The sequence below is a fragment of the Rana temporaria genome, chromosome 13 (assembly GCF_905171775.1).
Source record: "Rana temporaria chromosome 13, aRanTem1.1, whole genome shotgun sequence".
Lineage (NCBI taxonomy): Eukaryota > Metazoa > Chordata > Amphibia > Anura > Ranidae > Rana > Rana temporaria.
This window is the reverse complement of record NC_053501.1, coordinates 107,628,521-107,650,558: the sequence shown is the minus strand read 5'-3', so window position 1 is coordinate 107,650,558 and position 22,038 is coordinate 107,628,521. Positions and strand designations below refer to the sequence as shown.

At 48.4% G+C, this 22,038-nt stretch overlaps 1 protein-coding gene across 1 annotated transcript; it reads left to right on the top strand.

The window, feature by feature from the left end:
• The first annotated feature begins 424 nt into the window (after positions 1–424).
• On the top strand, positions 425–18,760 carry LOC120921117 (dnaJ homolog subfamily A member 1-like). Its single transcript, XM_040333781.1, has 8 exons — positions 425–535; positions 4,733–4,867; positions 5,273–5,462; positions 7,092–7,196; positions 12,388–12,615; positions 14,781–15,011; positions 16,378–16,478; positions 17,244–18,760. Exons 2-8 carry the CDS (start codon positions 4,736–4,738, stop codon positions 17,457–17,459), a joined length of 1,203 nt encoding a protein of 400 aa, XP_040189715.1. The 5' UTR covers positions 425–535; positions 4,733–4,735; the 3' UTR covers positions 17,460–18,760.
• Positions 18,761–22,038: the final 3,278 nt, after the last annotated feature.

Below are 22,038 nucleotides of genomic sequence, written 5' to 3'. Positions count from 1 at the left end.
GGACAGATTAGAAATAAGGGCGTAGTTTAGGCGCTAAGAGGGCGTAACTAAGCGGAGGTATGTTACGAAAAGAGGAACTCTAGGGATGAGGGCGTGGTTTCTGTGGCTGAGGGGCGCGACTAAGGCTACAAGGTGCAAAGAAGCGATAAACATTGTGGGCGTGGTTTCTATAGTTTAGTAAGAGGCGTGACTAAGCAAACAGGGGAGGGGGTAAAAAAATGTAGGCGTGGTTTCGGTGGCTGAGGGGCGCGACTAAGCAAGAGGGTGTAACGAGCCGGGAAGGCAGCTATGGTGTGTGGGCGTGACTTAGTTGGCCGAAGGGCGTAACTAAGACCAAGGGGCGTGATTATAACAGATCGGAAGTGTGGGCGCGGCTAAGAGAGCAGAGTGTAACGTGAATGGAGAGTGTAGGCGTGGTTAGGGGCGTGTCCGTGCTTCCAGAGAGTTCGGAGAGGCGGGCGGTGATCGGTGTGACGTGTGTGTGCAGCGGGGACATCGCCGGGGGGGACCGAGACACGATCAGATCGGGCGACAGGTGAGTGGGGAGCCGTGCCTGATCGTCCATACACTGTGCAATCATTATGGAGGAGTGCAGGGAGATGTGTGGAAGGGAAGTTCTGGGATCCGGTGCACGAGCTGCAGCTGCTGGGAACTCATCGATATCTGATCGATACCAGACTCCCCTCCTCCTCTGTAATACAATGTATACATATATCGGATACAGTCATAGATACATGGATACAATCTATACACTGACCAATGACCACACTCTAAACAATACAGACGAAACACCGATCAATACCGACCCACGCTGATCAATACCGACCCACGCTGATCAATATCAACCCACGCTGATCAATACCAACCCACGCTGATCAATACGGACCTCACACCGATCAATACCGACCCACGCTGATCAATACGGACCTCACACCGATCAATACCGACCCACACACCGATCAATACCGACCCACGCTGATCAATACAGACCTCACACCGATCAATACCGACCCACGCTGATCAATACGGACCTCACACCGATCAATACCGACCCACACACCGATCAATACCGACCCACGCTGATCAATACAGACCTCACACCGATCAATACCGACCCACGCTGATCAATACCGACCCACGCTGATCAATACCAACCCACGCTGATCAATACGGACCTCACACCGATCAATACCGACCCACGCTGATCAATACGGACCTCACACCGATCAATACCGACCCACGCTGATCAATACAGACCTCACACCGATCAATACCGACCCACGCTGATCAATACGCACCTCACACCGATCAATACGCACCTCACACCGATCAATACGGACCACACACCGATCAATACGGACCACACACCGATCAATACGGACCACACCGATCAATACCGACTACACGCTGATCAATACCAACCCACGCCGATCAATCCTGACCACATGCCGATCAATCCTGACCACACATTGATCAATACGGACCTCACATTGATCAATGACCACACGCTGATCAATACCTACCACGCGCTGATCAATACCGACCACACGCTGATCAATACCGACCACACGCTGATCAATACCGACCACACGCTGATCAATACCGACCACACGTATCCGACCACACGCTGATCAATACCGACCACACGCTGATCAATACCGACCACACACCGACTATGCCCTGCTCTAGCAGCTTTCAGTTTTTTTTCTGCCTAACGTCAGGAGAGGTCAGGCACTCTGGAGATTTATTTCTTGCGATTTTCTCGCTTTTTATTATTTTGTTTTTCCTGCATATTTTGATCCTGTGATTCTTCTATCAACTGCCAACTGGGTGACAGGCTGGATCTCGATCCATGTAGCCCCCCACCCCCCCCCCCCCCCCAATGTTCGGCCATCGAGCGTGTGCCGGCCCTCAGCTCAGCTCTGGGTCGTCCACGACAGGCCCCGTTGCTCCAGGGGCGGCCAGGGAACTACATGTTCCAGGACGCACATATGACCGGTCTCTACGGCTTTGTCACAGTGTGTCCGGCCGACAGCCATGCCGTTTAGCGGACGTTGGTTCTGCCCCATTTTTTTTTTTTTAATATTATGAAAGATAATGTTACGCCGAGTAAATTCATACCCAACATGTCACACTTCAAAATTGCGTCCGCTCGTGGAATGCCGACAAACTTTTACCCTTAAAAATCTCCATAGGCGACGTTTAAAAAAATCTACAGGTTGCATGTTTTGAGTTACAGAGGAGGTCTAGGGCTAGAATTATTGCTCTCGCTCTACCAATCGCGGCGATACCTCACATGTGTGGTTTGAACACCGTTTACATATGTGGGCGCTGCTCGCGTATGTGTTTGCTTCTACGCGCAAGCTCGTCGGGACGGGGTGCGTTTTCTGGCTCCTAGATTCCAAGCAAATTTGTCAAACCCTGCTCTAGGGACACCCCGCTCTCTAATGTATGGATGGGCTGCATTCTCAGTGATGTCACCACTCTCTAGTGCAGGGGTCTCCAAACATTTCAAACAAAGGGCCACTTTATTGTCCTTCAGCCTTTAGAAAGGGCCGGATTGTGGCCAGTGGGTGCAGAAAATGTCCCGGGCCCAGCACCAGTAAGAATAAATGTGGCCTCAGGGTTGGTGGTCAGTAGGAAAAGGAGTAGGGCCCCTATCAGTAGGTGGAATAGTATCCCATCATTGATATCAGCAGAAGAAATTGTGCCGCCTTGTTGGTGTCAGTGGAAAGAATAGTGCCTCATATCAGTTGGAGGAATAGTGCCCCAAGGGCCACATAGAGGCTAACAAAGGGCCACATCTGGCCCTCGGGCCGCAGTTTGGAGACCCCTGCTCTAGTGAATGGGGATAGGCTGCATTCTCAGTGATGTGGGTCCGAGGTCTGACTTTAGTTACTAAAGTCAGTATTTGTAGATTGGAGTGTCCGTGTGGTCTGCAGTTATGTGATATTACCTGCTGGGCATTTCTAGTGACACACCGCTCTCTAATGTATGGATAGGCTGCATTCTTCCTGATGTCACCGCTCTCTAGTGAATGGATGGGCTGCATTCTCAGTGATGTCACCGCTCTCTAGTGAATGGATGGGCTGCATTCTCAGTGATGTCACCGCTCTCTAGTGAATGGATAGGCTGCATCCTCAGTTATGTGGGTCCGAGGTCTGACTTTAGTAATTAAAGTCAGTATTTGTATATTGGAGTGTCCGTGTGGTCTGCAGTTATGTGATATTACCTGCTGGGCATCTCTAGGGACACACCGCTCTCTAATGTATGGATAGGCTGCAGTCTCAGTGATGTCTCTAGTGAGTGGATAGGCTTCATTCCCTGTGATGTCGCCACTCTCTAGTGAATGGTTAGGCTGCATACTTCAAGATATCACCACTCTCGAATGTATGGATAGGCTGCACCCTCAGTGATGTTATCAGTCTCTAGTGAATGGATAGGCTGCATTCTCTGTGATGTGGGTCAGAGCTCTGACTTTAATATACAAATTTTGACTTTAGTTACTAGAGTGTCCGTGTGGTCTGCAGTTATGGGATATTACCTGCTGGGCATCTCTAGGGACACACCGCTCTCTAGTGAATGGATAGGCTGCATTCTCAGTGATGTCGCCACTCTCTAGTGAATGGATAGGCTGCATCCTCAGTTATGTGGGTCAGAGCTCCTCTGACGTTAGTAATTGAAGTCAGTATTTGTATATTGGAGTGTCCGTGTGGTCTGCAGTTATGTGATATTACCTGCTGGGCATCTCTAGGGCAGGGGTTGACAAATTTTCTTGGAGTCTAGGAGCCAGAAAACGCGCCATGTCTCGACGGGCTTGCGCGCAGAAGCGAACACATACGTGAGCAGCGCCCGCATATGTAAACGGTGTTCAAACCACACATGTGAGGTATTGCCGAGATTGGTAGAGCGAGAGCAATAATTCTTGCCCTAGACCTCCTCTGTAACTCAAAACATGCAACCTGTAGATCTTTTTAAACGTCGCCTATGAAGATTTTAAAGGGTAAAAGTTTGTCGGCATTCCACGAGCGGGCGTAATTTTGAAGCATGACATGTTGGGTATCAATTTACTCAGGGTAACATTATCTTTCATAATATTAAAAAAAATGGGGATAACTTTACTGTTGTCTTATTTTTTAATAAAAAAAAAAGTGTATTTTTTTTCCCAAAAAAGTGCGCTTGTAAGACCGCTGGGCAAATACGGCATGACAGAAAGTATTGCAACGATCGCCATTTTATTCTCTAGGGTGTTAGGATAAAAAATATATTTAATGTTCGGGGGTTCTAATTCGAGGGAAGAAGATGGCAGTGAAAATAGTGAAAAATGACATTAGAATTGCTGTTTAACTTGTAATACCAACGGCCACCACCAGATGGCGCCAGCTCACATCTGGTGGTAATAACTTGTAATACCAACGGCTCACCACCAGATGGTGCCAGCTCACCACCAGATGGTGCCAGCCCCCCTTCCAAGCCAAGTCGCCAGGACCCTATTTCTAGTCGCCATGGCGACCTGGCGCCCGGGATTTGTCGAGCCCTGCTTTAGGGACACACTGCTCTCTAATGTATGGATAGGCTGCACTCTCAGTGATGTCACCGCTCTCTAGCCAATGTATAGGTTGCATTCTCTGTGATGTCCCAGGTGAATGTGTGGGCTTTACATGATTTAAAGAAATGGCTTTGCAATTCTTTTCAGTAACCATTTGTGTGTTTTTTGTTTTTGTTCCTGCAGAAAATGGTCAGGGAAACGGCATATTATGACATCTTGGGTGTGTCGCCGAGGGCCTCCTTTGACGAGATAAAGCGGGCGTACAGACGACTGGCTCTAAAGTACCACCCCGACAAGAACCCCAATGCGGGTGAAAAGGTAAGTATACTGCTTTCAAAATCGTACTATATAGAAAATGTCCCATTTCCTTTAAAGGAGACCTACCTGTCCTTCCACCCAAGCTACTGATCATGGCTCTCTCTTCGAGAACTATGATGCCGGAGAATTGGGTTCATCCAGGAGTTGGGTTCCTGGTCCCTTGGGTTCCTAGATTAATACATGACACAGAAGGAACCACATGACTCCTTGAGCGACCAGTAACTTAACTCCTGGAAGTTCTGGTTGACCCCAGTTCCCCGGCACTGTAGTCCTTGACGACCCACTTGTCAAGATTTAAGGAGCTGTGTCCGTCCATGGACGACAGAGAAAAGGATTTTCCGGTGAGTACAAAAAATCAAATTTTTTTTTTTTTTAGAACCTTCTTTTCTTTTTTTCTTTTTGTAGTTTAAACAGATCTCCAAAGCGTATGAAGTCCTCTCCGACTCTAGCAAGAGGGAGCTGTACGACCGAGGTGGGGAATCGGCTATTAACGGGGATGGCTCCTTCCAAAGTGGGGCAAGTAGCTCTCCTATGGACATCTTCGATCTCTTCTTCGGAACCCGATCCAGAAGTCGGTCTAGAGGAGAGAGAAAAGGTGAGAATCAGGAGGGTGACACTCTGCTAGTCTTAACGCGCATTTCTTCACGGCGTTCTTTCACACACCTATCATTATAACCAAAAACTATCGGGTCCCTTTAAAAAAAAAAAAAATCTCTCTGCGACTATCAGAGATTTTTGGTCAACTGTCTCCAAAAATTCAACAATTTGTCTAATATGCTTATTTCCTATGATCATCAGCTCCATCCAGTGGCCATAATGTGGAATTTCCCAGAAATACCTCAATCAGGAAAAAACAAACAAATTATGGCCACTAGATGGAGCTGATGATTGTATTGGGCGGGGGTAAAAAATTTTTTTAGGTAAAATCAAGGATTATTTGTGACAGCTGATTCAAAGCTTGAGACATTCACACACTGAATGTTTTATAAAAAAAAAGACCATTTTTTTGTTGGAATGCGTAGAATGGCCATGGTCTACCTACCTTGGGGTATGGTTTATAATCCTGCTATTGCCCCAGTACAGTGGACAACCCATCTGTATGCAATTCTCCGGTTCAGACATGCCAGGCTAAGCCACATGTAGTTCTTTTCTTCCTCCTCCTCCTTCCGCAGACAGGGAGCATTCTAACAGGAGGAGAGAAACTCATCACTGTGCTGCTCCTCCTTTTATTGTCCACTCACAGGGTGGGGGAAGGTTCATAAGGGTGTGAGCTCAGAGGAAGTGGGTTAAATTATGCTGGTCGTCCCTTCACTGGAAACACTTGAACTTAGTCATTTGGGGGGTATCTGTATACTTTTGGCTATATAGGGCCAGATTCTCAAAAAGGCTTACGACGGCGAACGCCATTTGCGCCGTCGTAAATCCTAATCTGGCCCGGCGTATCTATGCGACTGATTCTTAGAATCAGTTACGCATAGATATCCATTAGATCTGACAGGCGTAAGGCTCTTACGCTTTCAGATTTTAGATGCATTTTTTTTCCCGCCGCTAGGTGTCGCCGACGTCGTTTTCCCCATCGTCTATGCAAATTAGCTATTTACGTGAGATTCCCGAACGTACGCGCGGTTGACGCAGTGAATTTACAAAGTTTCCGTAGCATTTGCGATGCGTAAAGTTGCCCCTGCTATATGAGGGACAACCAATGTTAAGTATGGCCGTCGTTCCCGCGTCGAAATTTAAAAATGTACGTCGTTTGCGTAAGTCGTCTGTGAATGGCGCTGGACGCCATTTACGTTAATGTCGAAACCAATGACGTCCTTGCGACGTCATTTAGCGCAATGCACGTCGGGAAGTTTTAGGGACGGCGCATGCGCAGTACGATCGGCGCGGGAACGCGCCTTATTTAAATGATCCACGCCCCTTACCTGGATCATTTGAATTAGGCGGGCTTGCGCCGGAGGATTTACGCTACGCCACCGCAACTTTACAGGCAAGTGCTTTGTGAATCAAGCACTTGCCCGTAAAACTTACGGCCGCGTAGCGTAAACGAGATACGTTGCACCCCAGTATACGAGAATCTGGCCCATAGTGTATAAAGTCTGTTTTGGAGATCTTAATACAGCAGAGCAGTTGAGGTTAGCCCAGGTAAAGGTGCACGGGAGGTACAGAAGCCTGTGCTATAGTAATAAATAAATAAATATACATTTGTAACTCTCTTTTTCAGGGAAGACGGTCACTCACTGCCTCTCAGTTTCTCTGGAAGACCTATACAACGGGGCCACAAGGAAACTGTCCATTCAGAAGAATGTCATCTGCCTGAAGTGTAGAGGTAAGTGCTTCAGAGGGAACTTTCCATTAAAGCCAACCTCCTCTGAGTAATTCCTCTTGGAATCCTGGGACAATTTCTCCTAGCCTATGTAGAAATGCACTTAAGGATAAGTGTATGATTACATATAATGAATAAATATTTGCCCCTCCCCCATTTCCATGGCCCTCTCTTATCTTTTGCCAGCAAGCGAGTGATCGGCTTCCATTAAAATGGCAATCGCTAGGCCCTCCTCTTCTTCTTGGTGCATGCATCCTGTAGCCCCATAGGCTGTAACTAGGGTTGTCCCGATACCACTTTTTTAGGACCGAGTACAAGTGTCTCCCAAATTCAGCTTTGTCTGTGTCTCCCCACCCAAATGCAGCCTTGTGTAGGTCTCCTCCCCCCCCCCCCCCTCCGCCGTCTAGTTCGGCGCTCAGGGAACATAACAGCTTTCATTTGAATAGCTGTGTGTTCCCCGCCGCGCGTTGTCATATATAGCCCCTCCCCCTTGTCCGGTCACTTTGACAGACAGATCACCTGTCCCAGGATTGGACGCGTGATCTGTCGATCAAAGTGCCCGGACAAGGGGGAGGGGCTATATATGACGACGCGCGGCAGGGAACACACAGCTATTCAAATGAAAGCTGTTATGTTCCCCGAGCGCCGAACAACTAGACGGCGTCAGCGGCAGCAGCTCTCCTCCAGTGGTATGTTATACATACCCGAGGACTGATCTGCTCTCCGCCTTCCGATCCCACCTACTCTCCGCCCCCTCAGTCTTCTCTCAGTGTCCTCTCCGACCGCTCCCTGCCTCCTCTCTGCCCCCACTCGAGTACAAGTACTCGCGCAAATGCTCAGTATCGGTCCCGATACTAGTATCGGTATCGGGACAACCTTGGCTGTAACTGATTCCCATAATTTTATTGTAGTTTTATTTTTTTTAATATAAAGGTTTTTTAATCTTTTTGTTCTTCAAATAAACAATTTAAGTATATGGCAAAGGATTCTCAGCGGGCAATGGGTTACCTAACAAGACAAACGGCTCGCTTTGCAGCTCCCATTGTCTAATTGAAACCTCAAATTCAGTGTAGGGGAGGTGTCACAGCTTAGATCAGGGGTGGGCAATTATTTTTTCGATGGGGCCACATGAGAAACTAAAAATATTTTGGAGGGCCGGGCCAAAAGGCTAAACTCAATACTGCATAAAATCAATTGTATTTCTTTATAAAAAACAGTAAATATCATTGTTGGAAAACTGGGGGACAGAGGCTGGGGACATGGCACAGGAGGGGGACAGAGGCTGGGGACATGGCACAGGAGGGGGACAGAGGCTGGGGACATGACACAAGAGGGGGACAGAGGCTGGGGACATGACACAAGAGGGGGACAGAGGCTGGGGACATGACACAGGAGGGGGACAGACGCTGGGGACATGACACAGGAGGGGGACAGACGCTGGGGACATGGCACAGGAGGGGGACAGAGGCTGGGGACATGACACAGGAGGGGGACAGAGGCTGGGGACATGACACAGGAGGGGGGACAGAGGCTGGGGACATGACACAGGAGGGGGACAGAGGCTGGGGACATGACACAGGAGGGGGACAGAGGCTGGGGACATGGCACAGGAGGGGGACAGAGGCTGGGGACATGGCACAGGAGGGGGACAGAGGCTGGGGACATGGCACAGGAGGGGGACAGAGGCTGGGGACATGGCACAGGAGGGGGACAGAGGCTGGGGACATGACACAGGAGGGGGACAGAGGCTGGGGACATGACACAGGAGGGAGACAGAGGCTGGGGACATGGCACAGGAGGGGGACAGAGGCTGGGGACATGGCACAGGAGGGGGACAGAGGCTGGGGACATGACACAGGAGGGGGACAGAGGCTGGGGACATGGCACAGGAGGGGGACAGAGGCTGGGGACATGGCACAGGAGGGGGGCAGAGGCTGGGGACATGGCACAGGAGGGGGACAGAGGCTGGGGACATGACACAGGAGGGGGACAGAGGCTGGGGACATGACACAGGAGGGGGACAGAGGCTGGGGACATGACACAGGAGGGGGACAGAGGCTGGGGACATGGCACAGGAGGGGGACAGAGGCTGGGGACATGGCACAGGAGGGGGACAGAGGCTGGGGACATGGCACAGGAGGGGGACAGAGGCTGGGGACATGACACAGGAGGGGGACAGAGGCTGGGGACATGGCACAGGAGGGGGACAGAGGCTGGGGACATGACACAGGAGGGGGACAGAGGCTGGGGACATGACACAGGAGGGGGACAGAGGCTGGGGACATGGCACAGGAGGGGGACAGAGTCTGGGGACATGGCACAGGAGGGGGACAGAGGCTGGGGACATGACACAGGAGGGGGACAGAGGCTGGGGACATGACACAGGAGGGGGACAGAGGCTGGGGACAGGCAGCCACTGTTTAATCAATAACAATTGATTAAACAGTGGCTGCATGTGATGGCACAGTGGCTGCGTGTGATGGCACAGTGGTTGCGTTTGATGGGCACAGTGGCGACAATTGATGGCACAGTGGCTGCGTGTGATGGGCACAGTGGCAACAATTGATGGCACAGTGACTGCGTGTGTTGGCACAGTGGCTGCATGTGATGGCACAGTGGCTGCGTTTGATGGGCACAGTGGCTGCGTGTGATTGGCACAGTGGCTGCTTGTGATTGGCACAGTGGCTGCGTTTGATGGGCACAGTGGCTGCATGTGATTGGCACAGTGGCTGCGTGTGTTGGCACAGTGGCTGCGTGTGATTGGCACAGTGGCTGCATGTGATTGGCACAGTGGCTGTCTTTGGGAACAGTGGCAACAATTGATTGCACAGTGGCTGCGTGTGATTGGCACAGTGGCTGCGTGTGATTGGCACAGTGGCTGCGTGTGATTGGCACAGTGGCGACAATTTATGGTGGCGAAGTGGCTGCGTGTGTTGGCACAAGTGGCTGCGTGTGTTGGCACAAGTGGCTGCGTGTGTTGGCACAAGTGGCTGCGTGTGTTGGCACAAGTGGCTGCGTGTGTTGGCACAAGTGGCTGCGTGTGATGGGCACAGTGGCTGCGTGTGATTGGCACAGTGGCGACAATTTATGGTGGCGAAGTGGCTGCGTGTGTTGGCACAAGTGGCTGCGTGTGTTGGCACAAGTGGCTGCGTGTGTTGGCACAAGTGGCTGCGTGTGTTGGCACAAGTGGCTGCGTGTGTTGGCACAAGTGGCTGCGTGTGTTGGCACAAGTGGCTGCGTGTGTTGGCACAAGTGGCTGCGTGTGTTGGCACAAGTGGCTGCGTGTGTTGGCACAAGTGGCTGCGTGTGATGGGCACAGTGGCTGCGTGTGATTGGCACAGTGGCTGCGTGTGATTGGCACAGTGGCCGCGTGTGATTGGCACAGTGGCGACAATTTATGGTGGCGAAGTGGCTGCGTGTGTTGGCACAAGTGGCTGCGTGTGTTGGCACAAGTGGCTGCGTGTGTTGGCACAAGTGGCTGCGTGTGTTGGCACAAGTGGCTGCGTGTGTTGGCACAAGTGGCTGCGTGTGTCGGCACAAGTGGCTGCGTGTGTCGGCACAAGTGGCTGCGTGTGATTGGCACAGTGGCTGCGTGTGATTGGCACAGTGGCGACAATTTATGGTGGCGAAGTGGCTGCGTGTGTTGGCACAAGTGGCTGCGTGTGTTGGCACAAGTGGCTGCGTGTGTTGGCACAAGTGGCTGCGTGTGATGGGCACAGTGGCTGCGTGTGATTGGCACAGTGGCTGCGTGTGATTGGCACAGTGGCGACAATTTATGGTGGCGAAGTGGCTGCGTGTGTTGGCACAAGTGGCTGCGTGTGTTGGCACAAGTGGCTGCGTGTATGGGCACAGTGGCTGAGTGTGATTGGCACAGTGGCTGCGTGTGATTGGCACAGTGGCTGCGTGTGATTGGCACAGTGGCGACAATTTATGGTGGCGAAGTGGCTGCGTGTGTTGGCACAAGTGGCTGCGTGTGTTGGCACAAGTGGCTGCGTGTGTTGGCACAAGTGGCTGCGTGTGTTGGCACAAGTGGCTGCATGTGTTGGCACAAGTGGCTGCGTGTGATTGGCACAAGTGGCTGCGTGTGATTGGCACAGTGGCTGCGTGTGATTGGCACAGTGGCGACAATTTATGGTGGCGAAGTGGCTGCGTGTGTTGGCACAAGTGGCTGCGTGTGTTGGCACAAGTGGCTGAGTGTGATTGGCACAGTGGCTGAGTGTGATTGGCACAGTGGCTGCGTGTGATTGGCACAGTGGCTGCGTGTGATTGGCACAGTGGCGACAATTTATGGTGGCGAAGTGGCTGCGTGTGTTGGCACAAGTGGCTGCGTGTGTTGGCACAAGTGGCTGCATGTGTTGGCACAAGTGGCTGCATGTGTTGGCACAAGTGGCTGCGTGTGATGGGCACAGTGACCCCTCCCGGCCCTGCCTACTGTTATCACCGCGGCGGGGAACATAACAGACAGCGTTCGTTTGAACAGCTGTTTTCCCCGCTGCGCATAGACACTCCCCCTTGGACGGATCTGTCCAATCGCGAGCAAGGGGGAGTGTCTATGTGACTCCCCCTTGCTCGCGATTGGACAGATCCGTCCAAGGGGGAGTGTCTATGCGCGGCGGGGAAAACAGCTGTTCAAACGAACGCTGTCTGTTATGTTCCCCGCCGCGGTGATAACAGTAGGTTGCGGCGGCGGGGGTGGGCCGGATTAAAAGGTCCGCCGGGCCGTATACGGCCCGCGGGCCGTAGTTTGCCCAGGTCTGGCTTAGATGATTCACTGCGTTTTATTACCAACTGGCTCCATCTGCTGGCTGGATAAATAAGTACATCAAATAAATAGGCATTTAAAATTTTCAGGCTGAATAAATGTGTGTTTTTATATATATATATATATATATATATATATATATATATATATATATATATATATATATATATATATATATATATATATATATATATATATATATATAATCTCTTTAGTGAATATAAATTCAAACAAATTTTTGCATATATATATTTTTTTCTTTCTTTTCCCTTGTGTGGTTCCCGTCCCCTCCCTCTATTTCGCTATTGGAGGGGTTGAGGACGGGAACTGATGAGATAAATTGCACTGTATATGTTTCAAGATAATGTTTGGAATTTTCTGAAATGCTGAAAATAATAATAAAATAAAAAAAAATGCTTCTTCTCTCGGTAGGGTCCGGCGCTCGGCAGGGATCGGACGTGCGGTGCCGCAGGTGTCAGGGGACGGGCGTGGAGGTGCGTGTCTTGGCTCGGATTCCAGGGGTGGTGCACTCCCTCCAGAGTACCTGTTCAGACTGCAACGGCCAGGGCGAATGCATAAGGGGGCGCGATCAGTGCCGCTACTGCGATGGGCGGAAGGTGGTGCGGGAGAAGAAAATCTTGACGGTCCACATAGACAAAGGTTGGTACTCTCATCTGCAACTCTTCTGTACAATAAAACGGAGCTCCAATTTATCAGGCCTTGAGTCGCTTTGCCCATCAGAACACTTTATCGTATGGTAAATCACAATGGCAAAAACCTGGACTGCTGAAATTGGGTGAAGACCAGAATCTTGGCCTTCCCGATATTCCCTAGTGGTCATTCAATGTAATTAAAGCCATGACAATCGTGGTGCCTTCCTCTGGAATGTTGTAGATGTTTTGTAAATTTTCCAAGACACTTCTTCATTTCTTATGAGTGTCAGGAAGATACCCCAATATTTATATCAACATGGGTAGCGCCGACCCCTTTATCCAATCACCGTGCAATGTGTCAAGACAGATGTTGTCCAAGGACAGGATAGGAGGTGTGAACGTTGTGGAACCACCCTGTTCTGGTTGCCTAATCCTGTCCTTGGCATCAGGTAGTTTGCACATCTTTCTATTCACATGGCTGCATCTGTGAATATGTATGCAGGGACTGGCTGTGGTATGTCATCCAACCTGAAGGGGGCACAATGCTCCTCTTTTAGGTTGGCGCAAATCTGGTGAGAATGTCTCCCCTTCTTGGGGAGAACGGCGATCATAGTGGATATCACACAAGAATTGGGCAGCGGTCTTGATGAAGGCCCATATACCTTCTGCCTCCCTAGAGTGAGGCAGAAAGTAGGGAAAGTGAAGGTGCAGGGAGAAGTTCTGGCTAAGTTGGTACATGTAGGTTTCATTTTCAGGGTATTTCTGTTGTATGGGACTGTTGTACCCTAACAATTGTCTATTGTGCATTGTTGTCTTTTACAATATAAAAACAGTGCCAAGTCTTGTGATTCTTATAAAAGTTCAAAAACACCTCTTAGGCCCCCGTAATGCCAGATTGCCGGTGTAGAGATGTTATAACAGCATTATATGTGGAAGAGATATGGTGATGAAGGCCTCCATCCCTTGTTCCAGTTTGACGTAGATGGCCCCTTGTTCCAGTTGGCCGTAGATGGCCTCTTTTGCTGCTTGTTCCAGTTGGCCGTAGATGGCCTCTTTTGCTGCTTGTTCCAGTTGGCCGTAGATGGCCTCTTTTGCTGCTTGTTCCAGTTGGCCGTAGATGGCCTCTTTTGCTGCTTGCTCCAGTTGGCCGTAGATGGCCTCTTTTGCTGATTGTTCCAGTTGGCCGTAGATGGCCTCTTTTGCTGCTTGTTCCAGTTGGCCGTAGATGGCCTTTTTTGCTGCTTGTTGCAGTTGGCCGTAGATGGCCTCTTTTGCTGCTTGTTCCAGTTGGCTGTAGATGGGGTTTTTTTTTTTTGCCATTTGTTCAAGTTGGACGTAGGTGGCCTCTTTTACTGCTTGTTCCAGTTGGATGTAGATGGTCTCTTGCTGCTCATTCCGGTTGGACGTAGATGGCCCCTTGCTGCTCGTTCACGTTGGACGTAGATGGCCTCTTGCTGCTCGTTCCCGTTGGACATAGATGGCCTCTTGCTGCTCGTTCCCGTTGGACGTAGATGGCCTCTTGCTGCTTGTTCCCGTTGGACTTGGATGGCCTCTTGCTGCTCGTTCCCGTTGGACTTGGATGGCCTCTTGCTGCTCGTTCACGTTGGACGTAGATGGCCTCTTGCTGCTTGTGTTCCGTTGGACGTAGATGGCCTCTTGCTGCTTGTGTTCCGTTGGACGTAGATGGCCTCTTGCTGCTTGTGTTCCGTTGGACGTAGATGGCCTCTTGTCCGTTGGACGTAGATGGCCTCTTGCTGCTTGTGTTCCGTTGGACGTAGATGGCCTCTTGCTGCTCGTTCCCGTTGGATGTAGATGGCCTCTTGCTGCTCGTTCCCGTTGGACGTAGATGGCCTCTTGCTGCTTATGTTCCGTTGGACGTAGATGTAGTTAGTGGGAGGAGTAGTGCCCCATCATTGGTGTCAGTAGGAGAAATAGTGCCCCGTTGTCGGTAGTCCCATTGTTGGTGTCAGTGGGAAAGGAATAGTGTCTTAGTGCTGTAGAGGACTAGGTCCCTGGTGGGAATTAATCGCAGGAGCACACAGTTGCAAGGCTTCCTTACTAACCAGTTGGCAACTGTGCTGCCCACATTCAGAGGACTTTTGATGTATTTTTTTCATTTTCAACTGTCTTGCATGGTATCCTTTTTTGATTTGGTGTGTCCTCTCTTCCCAGGTATGAAGGATAAACAGAAGATGATATTTCACGGTGAAGGGGATCAGGCTCCGAGCTTGCAGCCTGGTGACATCATCATCGTCTTGGAGCAGAAAGAACATCTGGTGTTCCAGAGGAAAGACAACGATCTGGTCATGGAGCTGGAGATCTCTCTCGCCGATGCCCTCTGCGGATGTAAGCAGAAAGTCCAGACACTGGACGGCAGGACCATCCTCGTAACATCACAGCCAGGTGCGGAGTCCTTTTTTAGTGCTTCTCGTTTCTTGTAGTGTTATTGATTTTGGGGTGTGGTAGGGTAGGCTCAGTAGACTACCCCCGATTTCCCTTTTTCTGGCCTAGCTTGGAATTTCGTAGAGAAGATTCCTTGGTGTTCTCTAATATACGTGGAAATATAAGACAATTTGGGGTCTACGCAAAGCCTTCATCCAGTTGGTCAGTCCAGCAAAAGTCTTTAAGGGCATCCAATCAAAAGGTCCAAGTGATCATAAGTGGTTGTGTAGTGTTGGTCTATTTGTGCCTTGGCTTGGTTACAGCTGTCTCTAGAACAGACAGAGTGATATCTTTCTCTGGGGACCTCTATGAAGGTGACAACTAAGAGACTTTCCTCTCACTTCCTGTTGTGTCTCTGGGACATAAAGGCACACAGACCCCCCAAAAAAAACCTTCACTACTTCACCCAAAGTTAGAAAAGTTTTTGGTTTCAAATATACTTTTAGATACCACACATGTATTTGTTTTATAGGGTAACAAAAGTGTTGCCTCCATTTTTCTGTACTTCTAATTTTACAATGATAGGATCGAGCCAGCTCCTCAATGTCAGAAACCATGAATCAGACAGAAGTACAGTTAAATCACACTTGCTTTAATAATAAAAAGATAAACAGAGTAAGCGTAGTCAAAACATAGCCAGAGTTCAGGAACCGGATCGGATAGTCAGCCAAGCTAAATGTCAGAGAGCCAGAGATAAACGTAGCAGGATCTGGAGCCAGAAGGAACGTCAGCCAAGCAAGTCTTCAACAGAAACGCAGGAGATCACAGTCTCTGTGATGTTGACCAAGTCGAAGGCAGAGAGCAACTGAGCTGGACGGCTTAAGTAGGCAGGACTGACGAGCAGGATCATCAACAGGTGAGTCACTGTGGAGAGATAGGAGCTGGCAATTAGCCAACAGCTGAGCGGCCAGCTCAGAGAAGGAAGGGCTGAGCCCAGCCTTGACACTCAGTGACATCCATTAGTGCAACTCTTTATTGGCTACGAAATGGGGTACACCTGCTAATCTATTTTAGACAAAAAGCTTTATTCATAGCATTGCTCAATGCGTTTTGGCTAAACAGCCTTACTCATAGCATTTGTTATGAGTAAGGCTTTTTAGCTGAAACATGTTATGTTACCGCTGTACCCTATGTTGTAGCCAATAAAGATTTTCACTAATGAATGTCGCTGAGTAGCAGGCTTGATCTTCTCATTGCATTGTTATTGGAGGGTGGAGGCACTTGAGCCAGACCACCGGTTCCCGGCCACAAGAAGCTATGTGCGATTGAGCGGGGTGTTTGTTTCTTTGCACCGGTTTATATTTGGTTTCCTTGTTTCTCTATTTAGGTGAAGTGATCAGACCTGATGAAACAAAGTGTATTCTGAAAGAAGGGATGCCCAAGTACCGCGATCCCTTTGAGAAGGGGAACCTCATCATCCAGTTCAAGGTATAAAATATAGTGGGAAAAATGTAAAATTTGCTTGCCCCCCCCCCCCCCCTTCAAGTTCTGCAAGGGTTAAATGCTTGCTTTTGTCTAGGGCAGTCTTTCCCAACTGGGGTGCTCCTTGGGTTTCATCTGGGGGTGCTACACACAGAATCAAGTTTGCCCTGGACCAGCATCATGTGTTGTCATGGTGCAGGTGAGCCGGTCCTCAGCACCGTTATAGCCAGTGATGCTCTAGGGCAGGACGTACAGCTTCCTTTGCTGCTATGGTATTAACTGGCGGACTGCCGAAACCATGGCAACGCATTGATCCAGGGCAGATAGCTTGCAGGGCCACCACCTCCTCCGGACCTGCTCCGCCTGGCTTCTGGAGCCAACAGGTAGGGCTCTGATGTAAAAAGGGGCCTCTGTGATGGGTGGACTGTATGGTGATGGGGTACTCTCTCATGGGGGTACTCTTTTTTTTTATGAAGGTATTTTCATGACCAAGCCCTGTGGACGTGACGAAACGCATTGGGCGGGGAGGGGACTGGACAGTGCTTTGTTTTTTTGTGATGTGTGGCTCACAGATCTTTACTACTCTCTCATGGGGGTACTCTTATGTGATGGGGGCTCTCATTATTAGGGAACCCTGATGTAAAGGGGGGCTTCCAATGTCAAGTTAACTTCATCAAGGCGGTTGTGTGCGTCATCCTAGGCTCAGGTTTACTATTGATAAAGTAAAATTTATGTTTTTTAAAATTATAACTTTTTTATTTTATTTTTTAGGTAAAATTCCCCAAACCTGGCTGGATTCCTGCTGACCGTCTGCAAGAGCTTCAAGAGTTATTCCCATTAAAATCAAAGCCAAATTTACCCGATATCACAGAAGACGTCAACCTAACAGATTATGATCCACACGAGGACCAGACACACCAACACAGAAGGGAGGTCTATGAAGAAGATAACGACTCCTACCGCCCTATGCCGTGCCAAACCTCCTAAGCAAAGTCCTCGTCACCAACCAGCGGCTGTTTGATGGATCCATTTGGGAATCCCAACAAGGGTCTTGTCTACTATGTGGCCAATAGTTACTGTCTCGGCTTGTGGTGTCACACCAACTCATCTGGAGACCTCCAGGGTCTTCTCGTCTTATATGGGGCCAATAGTTACAGTCTCAACTGTTGGTGCCCCACCAACTCGTCTGGGGACCTCAAAGGTCTTATCTGCTATGGGGCCAATAGTTACCAGCTCAGCTTTTTTTGGCACACCAACTTGTCCGGAGACCTCAAGGGTCTTCTCATCTGCTATGGGGCCAATGGTTACCATCTCAGCCTTTGGTGGCAAACCAACTCGTCTGGAGACCTCAAGGATCTTCTAGTCTTCTATGGGGCCAATAGTTACCATCTCAGCCTTTGGTGGCCAACCAACTCGTCTGGAGACCTCAAGGATCTTCTAGTCTTCTATGGGGCCAATAGTTACCATCTCAGCCTTTGGTGGCCAACCACCTCGTCTGACCTAATTGGGTGTGATGTCTACTGGGATCTTGGCTCATAGTCTTCTAGATAAACCCCCTTGGACTTGGGTAGGACTTGTCTATGTCCCTCTTGGGGAAAAAAGTATGGCTTGGCCAACAGCCGCTGACCCTTTTCAAGTCTTCACCCCACCACTTTCCATAAAGAGCTGACATTTTTCAGCTGGTGCTACCACCTCCGATGATCTCAGCCCAGAATTTGCGCTGCAGCGGTCAAGTGACGCACGCAATCAATGGCACTTTTGCGTGAACCACAGACTCAAATAACTAATTGTGTATCTCACGCAAGGCAATGAGGGAACATCTTACAGACCACACAACATCACCCTCTGCCTCTTATCCAATAGCACAGCCTAGTTTTTTTTATATTTCAATGGATTAACACATTCCACTTTTTTCTTTTTCCTGTTCTTGTTTTTGCGGGACGATCTATTGAGCCTCAGATGCTGATAACAATCTCCCTAAATGTAAAACGGGCATTGTAAGTGTCAAGGTAGACATCGGCCGTCCTGTTATCGAACCAAACAAGTTGGTGTTGCGTCTTATCTGCTGACGTTGCAGGACAGGGCGCTGCTCCCGTGTACTGCCACCTGCTGTTTATTTTGGGTATTACTCTGTGAAGTGCAATAGTGCTGATTCTGCACAAAACAAAGAACCGCTCAGATACTGAGCGATTGAAGTACTAAGTTCACTCTACCGGACGGTATTAATGCCTCATTTTTCTCAATGTGAATAGATCTCTTATTATTAAATGGTATTTTGGCTTATTAAAGTAATATGTCTCTTTTTTTTTTTATTAAAATATTATTATTATGATAAACAGAGTAAGCGTAGTCAAAACAGAGTTCAGGAGCCGTATCGGATAGTCGGCCAATCGAAATGTCAGAGAGCCAGAGATAAACGTAGTAAAACAGCAAGCGGGATCTGGAGCCAGAAGGAACATCAGCCAAGCAAGTCTTCAACAGGAACTCAGGAGATGGTCTCTGATGTTGACCAAGGCGAAGGCAGAGAGCAAATGAGCTGAATGGCTTAAGTAGGCAGGACTGACGAGCCGGATCATCAACAGGTGAGTCACTGTGGAGAGATAGGAGCCTATTTTTTCTCTATGTGAATAGATCTCTTATTATTAAATGGTATTTTGGGTTATTAAAGTAATATGTCTCTCTTTTTTTTTTCTTTTTTTTTCTTTTTTTTTCTTTTTTGTATTTGAATAAACCTTATCCCAATCGGGGGGAAAAAAGACAAAATAAAGGACTTTACTTCTACCAAGGGACAACACAAGTTATTAACCACTTAAGGACCCCTTCACGCCGATATACGTCGGCAGAATGGCACGGCTGGGCACATCAACGTATATGTACGTTGCCATTAAAGCCCAGCTGTGGGGTCACGGGTGCGCGCCCGCGACCGAAGCTCCGTGACCCGCGGACCCGATCGCCGCTGGAGTCCCGCGATCGGTCCCCGGAGCTGAAGAACGGGGAGAGCTGTATGTAAACACAGCTTCCCTGTTCTTCACTGTGGCGGCGGCTGCGTCGATCGTGTGATCCCTTTTATAGGGGGACACAATCGATGACGTCACACCTACAGTTGTAAACACATATGAGGTCACACATAACCCCTTCAGCGCCCCCTGTGGTTAACTCCCAAACTGCAACTGTCATTTTCACAGTAAACCATGCATATTAAATGCATTTTTTGCTGTGAAAATGACAATGGTCCCAGAAATGTGTCAAAATTGTCCGAAGTGTCCGCCATAATGTCGCAGTCACGAAAAAAATCGCTGATCGCCGCCATTAGTAGTAAAAAAAACAATTATAAAAATGCAATAAAACTATCCCCTATTTTGTAAACGCTATAAATTTTGCGCAAACCAACGGATAAACGCTTATTGCGATTTTTTTTTTTTTTTTTACCAAAAATAGGTAGAAGAATACGTATCTGCCTAAACTGAGGAGAATTTTTTTTTTTATATATTTTTGGGGATATTTATTGTAGCAAAAGGTAAAAAAACATGAGTTTTTTTTTCAAAAGTGTCGCTCTATTTTTGTTTATAGCGCAAAAAATAAAAAAACGCAGAGGTGATCAAATACCACCAAAAGAAAGCTCTATTTGTGGGGAAAAAAGGACGCCAATTTTGTTTGGGAGCCACGTCGCACGACCGCGCAATTGTCTGTTAAAGCGACGCAGTGCCGAATCGCAAAGCCTGGGCATTTAGCTGCATTTTGGTCCGGGTCTTAAGTGGTTAAGATTCATACATTTTATTTTCAAAAAATTAAAAGAAGGTAAGGTTTTTATATCTAATCTATACTTTTGCATTGGTTGAAAAAGGACCCCTGTACACTTAATTCAACCAAAAGACAAAGTATATTCAAAATCTGCATCCTTAGAACCCTCTACCTACAATTGGGCTAGAACAGTGGTCTCCAAACTGCGGCCCGAGAGCCGAATGTTTGGAGACCCCTGGTCTAGAAGAAGGTGAAAATCCCTAATAAAGCATGCTCCAATATACACTATATTGTCAAAAGTATTGGGACGCCTGCCATTACTCACATGAACTTTAATGGCATCCCAGTCTTAGTCCGTAGGGTTCAATATTGAGTTGGCCCACCATTGGCAGCTATAACAGCTTCACCTCTTCTGGGAAGGCCGTCCACAAGGTTTAGGAGTGTGTCTATGGGAATGTTTGACCATTCTTCCAGAAGCGCATTTGTGAGGTCAGGCACTGACGTTGGACGAGAAGGCCTGGCTCACAGACTCTGCTCTAATTCATCCCAAAGGTGTTCTGTTGGGTTGAGGTCAGGACTCTGTGCAGGCCAGTCAAGTTCCTCCACCTCAAACTCGCTCATCCATGTCTTTATGGACCTTGCTTTGTGCACTGGTCCAAATCATTTGGTGGAGGAGGGGTTATAGTGTGTTTGTTTTTTTTTTGTTTTTTTTAGGGTTTGGCCCCTTAGTTCCAGTGAAGAGAACTCTTAAGGCGTCAGCATACCAAGACTTTTTGGACAATTTCCTGCTCCCAACTTTGTGGGAACAGTTTGGGGACGGCCCCTTCCTGTTCTAACATGACTGTGCACCAGAGCACAAAGAAAGGTCCATAAAGACATGGATGAGCGAGTTTGGGGGTGGAGAAACTTGACTGGCCTGCACAGAGTCCTGACTTCAACCCGATAGAACACCTTTGGGATGAATTGGAGCAGAGACTGCGAGCCAGACCTTCTCATCCAATGTCAGTGCCTGACCTCACAAATGCGCTTTTGAAAGAATGGTCAAACATTCCCATAGACACACTCCTAAACCATGCGGTTTATTCACCAGAGAACAGCAAAACATTTCACAAAGATTACACTCGGCATTCCATCATTGTATCACTGGTGTGTATTGTAATATACTAAATGACCACCAGAGGTCAGCAGATAAGTAGAACACCATTTATGGCTACTACACTGGGCATTCAGATAAGAATTTTTTAAGTGACCACCAGAGGTCAGCAGAACATAATGCAAAATTAGTTACAATCAGTATTCCATCATTATGTCATTTATGTGGATTCTAATATACTAAAATACCACCAGAGGCCTGCAAAACATTACAAAGATTGCGCTCAATATTGAATTATTGTATCATTTGTGTGGATTGTAAAATCCTAAATGGCCACTACATGTCAGCAGAACATAATTCAAAGATTACACTCATCATCATTGAATCACTGGTGTGTGTTGTAATATACTAAATGACCACCAGAGGTCAGCAGAACATAACACAATATTACAATCAGTAGTCCATCATATCATTTTGTATGGATTGTAATATACTAAATGACCACTAGCAGGTTAGCACCATTATGGCTACTACACTGGGCATTCAGATAAGAATTTTTGAAGTGACCACCAGAGGTCAGCGGAACATAATACAAAGTCTAGACTCGGTATTCCCATCATTTTATCATTTGTGTGGATTGTAATATACTAAATGACCACCAGAGGTCAGCAGAACATAATGCAAAAAATACACTCAACATTCCATTCTTTTCGGTACGCCCGCTTGTAGTCG